The sequence below is a fragment of the Vitis riparia genome, chromosome 1 (assembly GCF_004353265.1).
Source record: "Vitis riparia cultivar Riparia Gloire de Montpellier isolate 1030 chromosome 1, EGFV_Vit.rip_1.0, whole genome shotgun sequence".
NCBI classification, from domain to species: Eukaryota; Viridiplantae; Streptophyta; class Magnoliopsida; order Vitales; family Vitaceae; genus Vitis; species Vitis riparia.
In genome coordinates this window covers 20,560,217-20,571,120 of record NC_048431.1, presented here as the reverse complement: position 1 = coordinate 20,571,120, position 10,904 = coordinate 20,560,217, and the positions used below count along the sequence as shown (strand labels likewise).

At 35.1% G+C, this 10,904-nt stretch overlaps 1 protein-coding gene across 1 annotated transcript; it reads left to right on the top strand.

The window, feature by feature from the left end:
* Positions 1-19: 19 nt before the first annotated feature.
* On the top strand, positions 20-489 carry LOC117911168 (defensin Ec-AMP-D2-like). The gene has a single exon (XM_034825406.1). The coding sequence runs from the start codon at positions 87-89 to the stop codon at positions 270-272; it is 186 nt and encodes a 61-aa protein (XP_034681297.1). The 5' UTR covers positions 20-86; the 3' UTR covers positions 273-489.
* The last annotated feature ends 10,415 nt before the right edge of the window (positions 490-10,904 follow it).

Here is a 10,904-nt window from a genome sequence, read left to right as displayed (position 1 = left end):
AATCAATAACATAATCATTAGGAATTGTTCTTTTAAGGGTATCGAATACTATATCTTCTACTGAAACAAAGTCCTGTGATTTCTCAATGTGTGTTTTGGCAGAGATGGGCCCGATGGTAGCTGAGGCTAGGACCTGTGAGAGTCAGAGCCACCGGTTCAAGGGAACGTGTGTCAGGCAGAGCAACTGTGCTGCTGTTTGCCAGACCGAGGGTTTCCATGGAGGAAATTGCCGTGGCTTTCGTCGTCGATGCTTCTGCACTAAGCATTGTTAATTAGCGAGTGTGAGAGCTTTCAAACATATATGTGTCAAGTACTGTGTAGTGGTGATGGGTGAAACCATCTCTCCTTTTCAACTTTGTGTGTGTGCCTGGAAAATGACACTTCTGTATGAGCTGGCCCGTACTATGGGCTCGTCTTGGCCTTGCGTGTTTGGTTTGATCTGCGGTCTATATGATATTATAATAAAATCTCAAGTGACTTTCAATGTCAGTTTTACTGAGAAAATGATATAATAAAACCGATTATGAAAATAGAATTTAAAGTCTTTTATGCTATAATATTATGGTATGATATGCCTACAATATGCTATGACTAAAGGGTTTTTGAAAAGTACTAGATTAATGGTAACAGAAATTCTAAGATACAAAATTGGTACCATGATAAATTCAAAATCCGGATCATTGAAGTATGGCTATATGTAGATAATTGAATGAATGTATAAAAAGGTACTATATCTCTATTACAAAGAAATGAGATCTTAGTACAAATTAACAATCTCGTGATTAGTTTATGAGGGTGTTTGTTTTTTTTTTTTTACTTTTTACTGAAAGCAATTTGTATTCAAACTTTAAGTTGTTTGTTTTTCTACTTTTTTCACTACTTATTACAAATTTTTTATTGAATAGAAAAAACCAAAATAGTAGAAAAAGTAACATATTGGTTTTTTTTTTTACAAAAATAAAAATTTATTTGGATTTAAAATCTTTAAAGGAATATTATGTTGGGCTCCCTCGTATGTGAGGGAGTGGACCCCATATGCTTGGCCCAAGTCAGTTACAATAATAATAATAAAATAAAAAAACAAAAACAAAAAGAGATTGGAAAAAGGAAAAGCAGAGAGAAGAGAAGAGAGAAAGGAAAAACACATCTCACTGCCCAGATTTCATCAAAGAGCCGATCCTGCTTCATCTGTGGTTCGATCGAGTTGAAATTTGGAGAAAAGGTTCGAAACTCGAGTAGCTACAATCTGAACGGTGGAGATCGGATTTTGAGCTTGGAAGCTAGTGTTACTGCCCATGAACAGTAACATCATGTTTTTGGGTATTCTTTCTCCAATTTTCCTTGTTTTTTTGCTAAGAGAGATTATATAATCCAAGGCTATATGTGCTCTTGATGTATTTGCTAGCATCTAGAGATTATTCTAGAGTAGACAGGTATAACCCATTATGGTTGATAGTGGAAGTTTGAACTGGACTAGGTCCCGTGGTTTTTCCCTTCACATTGGAGGGTTTTCCACGTAAAAATTCTAGTGTTTGATTTATTTTTCCGTTGCATGAGTTTATTTATTTATTACTGCTAGTTGCTATTACCTATTTAATTTTACACAAAGAAATGGTAGAAAAATTCTGGTATTTATTGGAATATTGTGAATTCACTGTAACAAGTGGTAGGAGAGCCAAGTTGATTAGCAATGGGATCTCTTGTGTGAATTAAATGGAGGAGGCTAGTAGTGGAATGATTAAACTCACAGATTCCAATTATTCAATTTAGAATACTAGGATGGAGGATATTCTATATTGAAAAGAGTTGTTTGAGCCCATTGAATGCAGGGGTTATAAGTCAGTTACTACAACTGAGAATGAGTGGAAGAAATTAAATAGGAAAACCATTGGACAAATTAGGCAATGGGTTGATCAAAGTGTCTTCCATCATGTAGCCAAGGAAGTTGATGCATATAGCCTTCGACAAAAATTATAAAGTCTTTATGAGAGAGAGACTGCACAGAACAAAGCCTTTATGATAAGAAAACTTGTGAATTTAAAGTATAAAGATGGTAATAGTGTTGTAGAGCATCTCAGTAATTTTCAGAGATTGTTGAATGAGTTGTCTACCATAAAGTTTGAAGTCAATGATGAGGTACAGGCTTTACTTTTGTTGAGTTCCTTACCAGATAGTTGGGAAACTTTGGTGGTATCCTTGACTAATTCAACCCCAAATGGTGTGATAACTATTAACATGGTAAAAGACAACATGTTTAATGAAGAGGCAAAAAGAAAAGAGTTAGGTATTTCCTCTAATACAGAAGCACTTGTTATAGAGAAGTGGGAGAGAAGTAAAAGCAGAAAACCTTCTAGTGATTATAACTGTGACAAGTCAAGGAGAAAGTCAAAGTCCTGAAAAGAGATAAAGTGTTTTTATATTGAAAAGCTAGGGCACATTAAGAGAGAGTGCAGAAAATTCAGAAGAAAATAGTTTAAAAGAAAATGTGAAGAACAGAAAGAGGACAAAAACATTGTAGTAGTTTCATCTGATGGTGATACGATCATTGTTTGTGATTATGCGTGTGTAAACCTTGCATGCCAGGATTCCACTTAGGTGGTTGATACACCTGCGTCATTTCATATCATTGCACATAGAGATTTCTTCTCTTCCTACACCAGTGGCAGTTTTGGTTGGGTTAGGATGGTTAATGAAGCAAAATGTGAAATTGTTGGCATGGGAGATGTAGAGCTAGAAACTAACATTGGGTGCAAATTGGTTATAAAATATGTTAGATATGTTCCTGAAATGCACTTTAATTTGATCTCTGTTGGGAAGCTTGATGATGAGGGATACCATAGTCACCTTGGAGAGGGCAAATGGAAGCTTACTAAGGGTTCTCTTGTTTTAGCTAGGGGGAAGACAAACAATACTCTTTACAAGACAGAAGTGAGACTAGTTAAGGGAGAGGTCAACATTGTTGAGAATGAAGCCTCTACTGAGCTATAGCATAAGCGGCTTGGTCACATGAGTGAAAATGGACTTCAGGTTCTTGCCAGAAAAAAGCTTTTACCAGTTAAAGGTACGCCACTATTACCTTGTACACATTGTCTATTTGGAAAGCAAAGTAGAGTTGCATTTTGTAGATTTCTTTCACGTAGAAAACCATATATTCTTAATTTAGTTCACACTGATGTTTGTACTATGCAAAGTAATACTCTTGGTGACGCACTTTATTATGTGACTTTTATTGATGATCATTCAAGAAAGGTGTGGGCATATGCTTTGAAATCCAAAGACCAGGTACTTGATGTATTCTCCCTTTTTTTGGCTGCTTAGGTCTTTTAGTTATATAAACATTGGCCTTTTAGCCTTTCCCTTTTTGGGTGCTACAATTGAACCCAATTTTCAATGAGTTTCCATGTTTTGGTTTTCATGTTTTGTGAAATTTGCCTGTGTATTACACCATCATATTCACTACACGACTCAAGTTATTCCCTCGGCCTTGTATCTTAGGCCTTTGTCATTTCTCCCATGAGAGATTTAAGGCTAGTGTTGCTTAGGCTATGCCTTGATGTTCTTTAAATTTATAGCTCGGGTCATACTGGTCATGTCATTTGCAATTCAACTTATTAGCTGTTTGCAATCTGGCTTGTTAGTTGCACAAAAATGAAGTACAAACATAATTTATGCACAACTTGCTTATTGATAGTATTTCTTCAAATTTGCTACATTCCAAGGACGGAGTAGTGGCGTTCCGTCTAATGTTTGTAGATGGTACGCTTCTACTCCTCCCATTTTGTGTACAACATAAGGCCCTTCCCAATGGGGTTGGACCTTACCAGCTTATATTTTAGTTGTGTTCTTAAAGACTCTTTTGTACAATTGATCATTGATCAAAGTAAATCGAGTAGCTTGAATACAAAGCTTATATGTTTGTTTCCTGTCCTCTAAAACTTCACCTGTGTGGAAATAATTGACAATGGGGTGCATCCACACTACACCTGCATGGGCCACATCATGGACCCGTTCTCAAGTAATATAAGGCATGAGCTAGACATAAACTAGCAGCATGATAGATTCAATGATGGGTAGGACAGTGGCAACTCTGGCCAATGCATCTGCTTTTCCGTTCTCTTTACAAGGAATACGTTTGACTCTCTAATAAGACAACTTAGCTAAACGGGATTCCACTCTACTGAGATAGTGGGCCATACGTTCATTCCTAGCCTCATACTCTCGCTAGATTTTCCCGACCACTAATTGGGAGTCACTTTGTATTTCTACCTTCGATGTTGCAAGTGTTAAGGCAAGTTTGAAGCCAACTATAATTGCCTTGTATTCAACCTCATTATTAGATACGGGAAAATCGAGGCAGATGGACTACTCAATCGTCTCCCTAGTAGGAGAGAGTAATATAAGCCCTAATCCAGCTCCTAATGTTTGTGATGCTTCGTCTACATGCAAGATCTACCAATGGTTGATAATGTCAATCTGCACTCATTTTTGGGGTAACTTGGCTATAAAGTCTGCGATGACCTAGCATTTCAGTGACAAGCATGATTTGTATTGTATGTCATATTGCTCAACTTAATAGCCCATTTCATCATTTGTCTAGATAGATCTAGCTTGTGCAAGGTGACCCTCAATGGTTGATTTGTTAAGATTGTCACTTGGAAATACAAATAGAGCTTTTTAGCAGCAACACGCAATGTTAGTGCCATATGCTCTACTTGAGAGTACTAGGTCTCAACGTCTACCAGTGCCTTACTCATGTAGTAGGCAAGTTTTTGCCCGTCCTCTTGGGCTTGTCAGAATAGGACGACATTGACTACATAGTCTAAGATAGCAAAATACATGTATAGTTTCTCTCCCTTCTATAAGGCACTGCTTAATAGCGTCATAAGCACTATTGCAATCCTCTATCTAGCCAAACTTTTGGGCTTCACGTAGAGTAATGAAGAACAGACGAAGCTTATTAGTTTCCTAATATCTCAATATTCCTAATATCTTAATATTTCTAATATTTCAATATTCATAATATCTCAACTTTCCTAATATCTCAACACTAAATGATATAAGGAAAGAATGATATAAGGAAAGCATTCCTAATATCTCAACACTCCCCCTCAAGTTGGTGCATAGATGTCACACATGCCCAACTTGTCTAAAAAATTTTGAGAATACTTGACTTGAGACAGCTTTGGTGAGGATATCGGCTAACCAATCTTGCTTTCCACCTTGGATCAACTAAGGCTTCCTGCACACTTGGATGTAGGAAAGTTTTTCCCGTTCGGCAATATGCATCTCCACGAGTTGTGACCAAACGTCATAGTTTGATTCAGTCAAAATAATTCCTGGATTGAAAGTACCTTCAAATTGAAAAACAATAGTACTTTTTTTCACTCATTTTTTTTTTCTCTCTCACAAAGGAGGGACAATTGTTAGCCTTACGGCAAAATATCCAGGATTTCAGTTCCCTGGCTCTGATACCATCTTCAAATTGATGAATGATAGTTTTTCATTCATACTTTATTTCGTTCATGTACAGAGTATATATAGAGACGAAACAAGTGTCTCAAGCACGACCTTCACTTGGTTCGAGTTCATTTCAATTCCTCGTTGAGTCACCGAAAAGCCAATAAATTTTCCGATGCTGATGCTAAATGCACACTTAAGTGGGTTAAGTTTTATATTGTACTTCTGCATTAGGGCAAATGCTTATTCCAAGTGCTGCATGTGTTCCATGCAAGTTTTACTTCTGACGACATAGTCGTCAATGTATACCTCCACTATTCGTCCCATCAAATGTTTGAAGATTTTTGTCATCAGCCTATAATACATTGCACTTGCATTTTTGAACCTAAAAGGAATGACGTTATAGCAATACAATCCACAAAGTGTGATAAAGACTATTTTTTCTTGATTAGGACGGACATGGGGATTTGATGGTAACCAGAGAAAGTGTCTAGAAAGGAAAGCATTCCATATACAAGCATGTAATCAACAATCTAATAAATCTGGGGCAAAGGGAAGCTATCCTTTGGCCAAATGTCATTTAAGTTTGTATAGTCCACACACATTCGCCAGGTTCCTCCATTTTTTTGGAATTACGATGACGTTGCCCAACCAATCTGGATAGGCAACTTCTTGATAAATCCAATGGCCAACAACTTATCAACTTTCATCTATATTATTTTTTGGCAGTCCGAGTAGAAGCTTAAGACTTTTTGCCTTACGAGATGCATGTTGGGAAGAATATTCAGTTTATGAGTAGACACATATGGTCAATTCCTGACATATCATAATAACTTTAGACAAAGATATCTACATTTCGGCGAAGGAAGGCTTCTATCTTGATACATTCCTCCATCGTTAGCAAAAAGCTAGCATTGGTTGTATGACCTTCCTCGTCTGATAAAGTCAAAGATAGTAGAGGGTCAGCAACCGGTGATCCTCTTTTTGTCTGCTACTGTAATTGTTATTGACTCTTTGACTTGATAATTCAGGTTCATCCCTAGCTAAGTGTGGACCCATAATTTTCACGATGTGTTCCCACTCGATTGGTGAGACTCGCTTTTGATTAAAGTGAAAAACTAATTTTTATAAAAAAATAATAATAATAATAATAAAAAAAAAATTGGAGTCGCCACTTATTTTTATTTATTTATTTAATTTTAGTGGGGAAAACAAGTAAGAACAAAACCCCTAAAGGACTCCTAATTTTTTGGAAAAGTTGTCTGTGAAAAACCCGAGTCTAGGTTCGGGGATCAAATTACCTATCAAGAAGGTACCTCCAAAGAGGTAGCACCCCATAGAGCCCTAAATGGTCTCCACTAGCTTAGTTGAGGGAAATATGATTATTAATTAGTTGATTATGAATACCTAGATATGTTAAGGTGATTTCAAAAAATCTACTAATTCTAACATGCCAAACAAGGATTCAAAGCACAATAATAAAGAATGATAGTATACGTACCTGAATCATAACTTAAGCGCTATCACAAGATCATCAAAGTTAGTTCAGATATTTAACATGCATTTTATCATAAAAAATCAATCAAACATCGAGGCATGAAACCCAATTAATGCATTTATTCAAAGCCAATTGTCAAGAAATTTTCCAATGCTTACTCAAATAAAAGAGTTTGAAGAAAAAATAAATTAATCTCAATCATAATTTATCAAACAATCAACATTCAATCAAACGAATTCCTAAATGTTAAATCTAACAATACTCATGTGTGAACCGATTTGTCCACACCCAACCTATTCTAATGTATTCAAAAGAAAATAATGAGATCAAAAGAAATAAATAAAGAATCTATGGAACGATAAATCAAAATTGGGACAATTAGATAATTCGTCTCAAGGTGTCCAAAATTTGATTAATGCCTTGATATTCTCCAAGTTGTGTTTGACTCAACTCCTCTATACACCCTAAAAAGTCTTCATTTTTATTGAATTTCTAGCCATCAAAATCACCTATATGCAGACACTTAAACTTCGGGCACCAATCATACATTATAACATTAATTCATCTCATGCATTAAGGTAAGTTTAAGCCATTACATGATTGCCACTTTTAGCCATTAAATTTTCCATGATTTAGTTGCACAAAGCTCCATTGATGGCTACATATTCATCCATTAAAATCAGCCTCTTATACATCTATTAACAATGGCATGTTCAATTATTAAAATTTCAACCTCATTCTCCATTAAGACCACGCCTAAATCATGAATAATTTCACTAGAATTTCAGCAATCAACTTTCATCTATGCAACCTTCAAATTTATTAAAATTCAATTATATTTCCATTTGAATTAAAACAAACTTTCAGCCATAATTTTCAGCTCGCTTATCAATGGTCCTTCACCAAATTTTTAGCCCATTTCATTGTGAATTTTCAGCCATGAAAAAGTTTCACAACCACTAATTCAACCTTGAGATTCAACACACCTATGCAGCCTTATGTCCTCATTTATCCACCAAAACCCTACTCCATTGATTTTTGAGCACAAACTTCACACATGCTGCCACTTTCTCCATTAAAACTCACCAATGCAACATGAATTTCAGCCTTAAATCTCCATATCCAATCCTTGAATTTGAGCAGATTACATCATTTAAAATCTTAGCATACCTCCACTTGAATTTCAGCCGTGAACACACGCATATGCAGCCGTAAACATATTTGTGCCAGATTGTCAGAATTTTCCATTATTTATCATAGAACCAGACTCCAAATTCATGTACATGCAGCCACCGAAATCCATCTTTCCTTTCATTGCATTTTCACCATAAATTTTTGGCCATTTAATTCTTCATTAACATCACCAAATTTTAGCCATGTAACTTCCTCAATTCGGTTAAGAATATTACTTAAACAACCATGGGATCTCCATATGGACACCTTTGAATTTTTCGATCACTTATATTCACCTATGCAGCTATACTAAATTTCCATCCACTTTAAAAGTTAAAATAAAGAAAAAGAAGCACAGATTGTTATCATGATCACAACCAGCCACATTAATTCAATACATTTATATATCAATATGTTCCATTTTCATTGAATTTCAACATGCTTTCCTTACAATTTCAACAACTATCCACTTGAATTTCCATAATATTCAGCAAACATGCCATTAAAATTCAACCATGACAATTCACATATACATGGCCACTATCTTATGGTGAAAGGTATTTCAACTATAACTACACTAAATGGTGGAGACGGAATAAAACCATTGATAGATCCAAGTGAAGATGACAACAAAAATGATGGCCTTAGTCACTTAAATCAGTTTCCAGGTATCAGAGTGAAGAGATTTCCAGCTTCACGGGCCCAAAAATGGGTTTAGAAGCAGAGGAGTTGCATAAGGGGTTAGCAACGATAACAAAGTAAGAACAAAGGCCAAAGGATCCATTAAACGCAGCCCCATTCCATGGGTTGTCAATGGGCTTCCAAAGCAAGTGAGAGAGATCATAGGTTCAGATAAGAATAAAAAACATGGTTCTTAGATATTTCACAACAAAATGAAATAGAGTCAGGTTGCTTTCTGACATAATCAAGAAGAATAGTATATAGAACAATAACAAGAAAACCATGTCATCCCAAAGATCAACATAAATCAATCATGCAAGATATCCATATTCAGACCATAGCAACAATACCCATAGATGGCAAGAGAAAATGAAGAATTACATGATAATGAAGAATAATGATGAATATGTCACAATCATACCTGAGTATGCTCCCCTCCTACAGTTGATAAAATGACTAGCCTTTTTTCTTTTTCAAACATCTTCTCCCTTCTTTTTCCTTTCAGTTTTCTTTCTCTGCAGACACTCTTCTTCAGCAGGTTTCGTTGGGCCTTCAAATTTCTACTACATCTTGAGATTCAACAAAAATCTTCTTCTGCTTCATTTCTTTTTACCAAAAATCTGAACCTCTCTGTTCCAAAACCTTTTTTTTTCTTCTTCTTTTTGGTTTTTCCTCCGCTCCCCCTAAAAATAGAACCTTTCTTCTTCAGGTTTCTCAATGTCTCCTCTTATATCTCTCTTCTGCCTGCTCTGCTCTACCCAAAAAAACCTTTTGAATCTCCTCCATAATCTACCAGCCTTTCCTTCTTGATGGTCCGCTCCACTTCCCCACCAAAACTCTTTAATTCTAAAAAAAAATCCAGCCTCTCTCACCTTCCCAATGTGGGTTGCTGCTCTCACATTCTCAAACCTCTTCTTCCTCAAGTGGGCTACTACTTCTACTTTCCCAAAAATTCTTGAATCTTCCTTCTCCTCAAGATAATTAAACATAGTTGGTAAACAAAAAAAAAAATCTTGCATCCTTGTATAGTTTGCAAAATTAGCATACTAAATAACATCATTCCTCAAGAATATTAAATTAAAGAAAAGCAATATATGTAATAGTTAAATTAAATAAAGACATTTTACTAAATCATTGAACTAAATTAAAATGTGTTACAAAACTATTAAATAAATAAAAGCATTTTCAAAAGTATTAGTTTCAATAAAAAAAAAAAAATATATATATATATATATATTTTAACATTATTAAATTAAATAATTTTTTTTTTCTAAAAGTATTCTTATTAAAGAAAAACAATTTATGAAATTATTTAGACTAAAAATGAGCATTTTACAAAATTATTACATTAAATCAAAGAATTTTACAAAACTATTGGGTTAAATAAAAATATTTTATAAAAAATTTTAAATTAAACAAAAATGTTTACCACATTATTAGATCAGATGGGAGTATTTCACCAAATTATTAAATTGACTACATGAGTAAGAAAAAAATATTATAGAAAACAATAATAATAATAATAATAATAATAATAAAATAAATAAACAAATAAAATAAATAAATAAAATAAAATAAAAGTGATGCAACCATATGAAAACAAGTCTTGGAAGTCATGCAACACATGCCTAAAAGGTGACCTAGGCAGGCCAAGTAAAACTAAGTAGGCCCAAGTGGGTTAAGTGTGTCTAAGTGAGCATAAAAGGGCCTATGTGAACTAGAATGGGTCTAAGTGAACCTAAGTGAGATCTAACCTAAGGACGAAGAGTGGTTAAGGTCACAATGTGGGTTCGAATGAGTCCCTCAACAAAAGGTCCCTGAAGGTGGGTTAGAAAATGAAACTATATAAGTGTCAACGGGCCACCAAGGGATGACAACGAGTCAAGAGATAAGTATGGGAAGACATCTAGTGTCACATCTGCTAAGAGGACAAAATGGAGGGTCTACATTAAGTCTACTTGTTTGGCTTCTATAGTCACCTGATAGCATTGTCGGGCTTCTAGTTAGCTACCAAGCAAGTCCACTTGCCCAATTTCAGTGAGGTAGCTCACCATTTGATGATATGTAGATGGATGACTTCCATTTTGTGCAGTCA

Excerpts from the sequence above, each read along its gene's own strand:
- LOC117911168 (XM_034825406.1), top strand. The coding sequence starts at position 87 with ATGTGTGTTTTGGCAGAGATGGGCCCGATGGTAGCTGAGGCTAGGACC.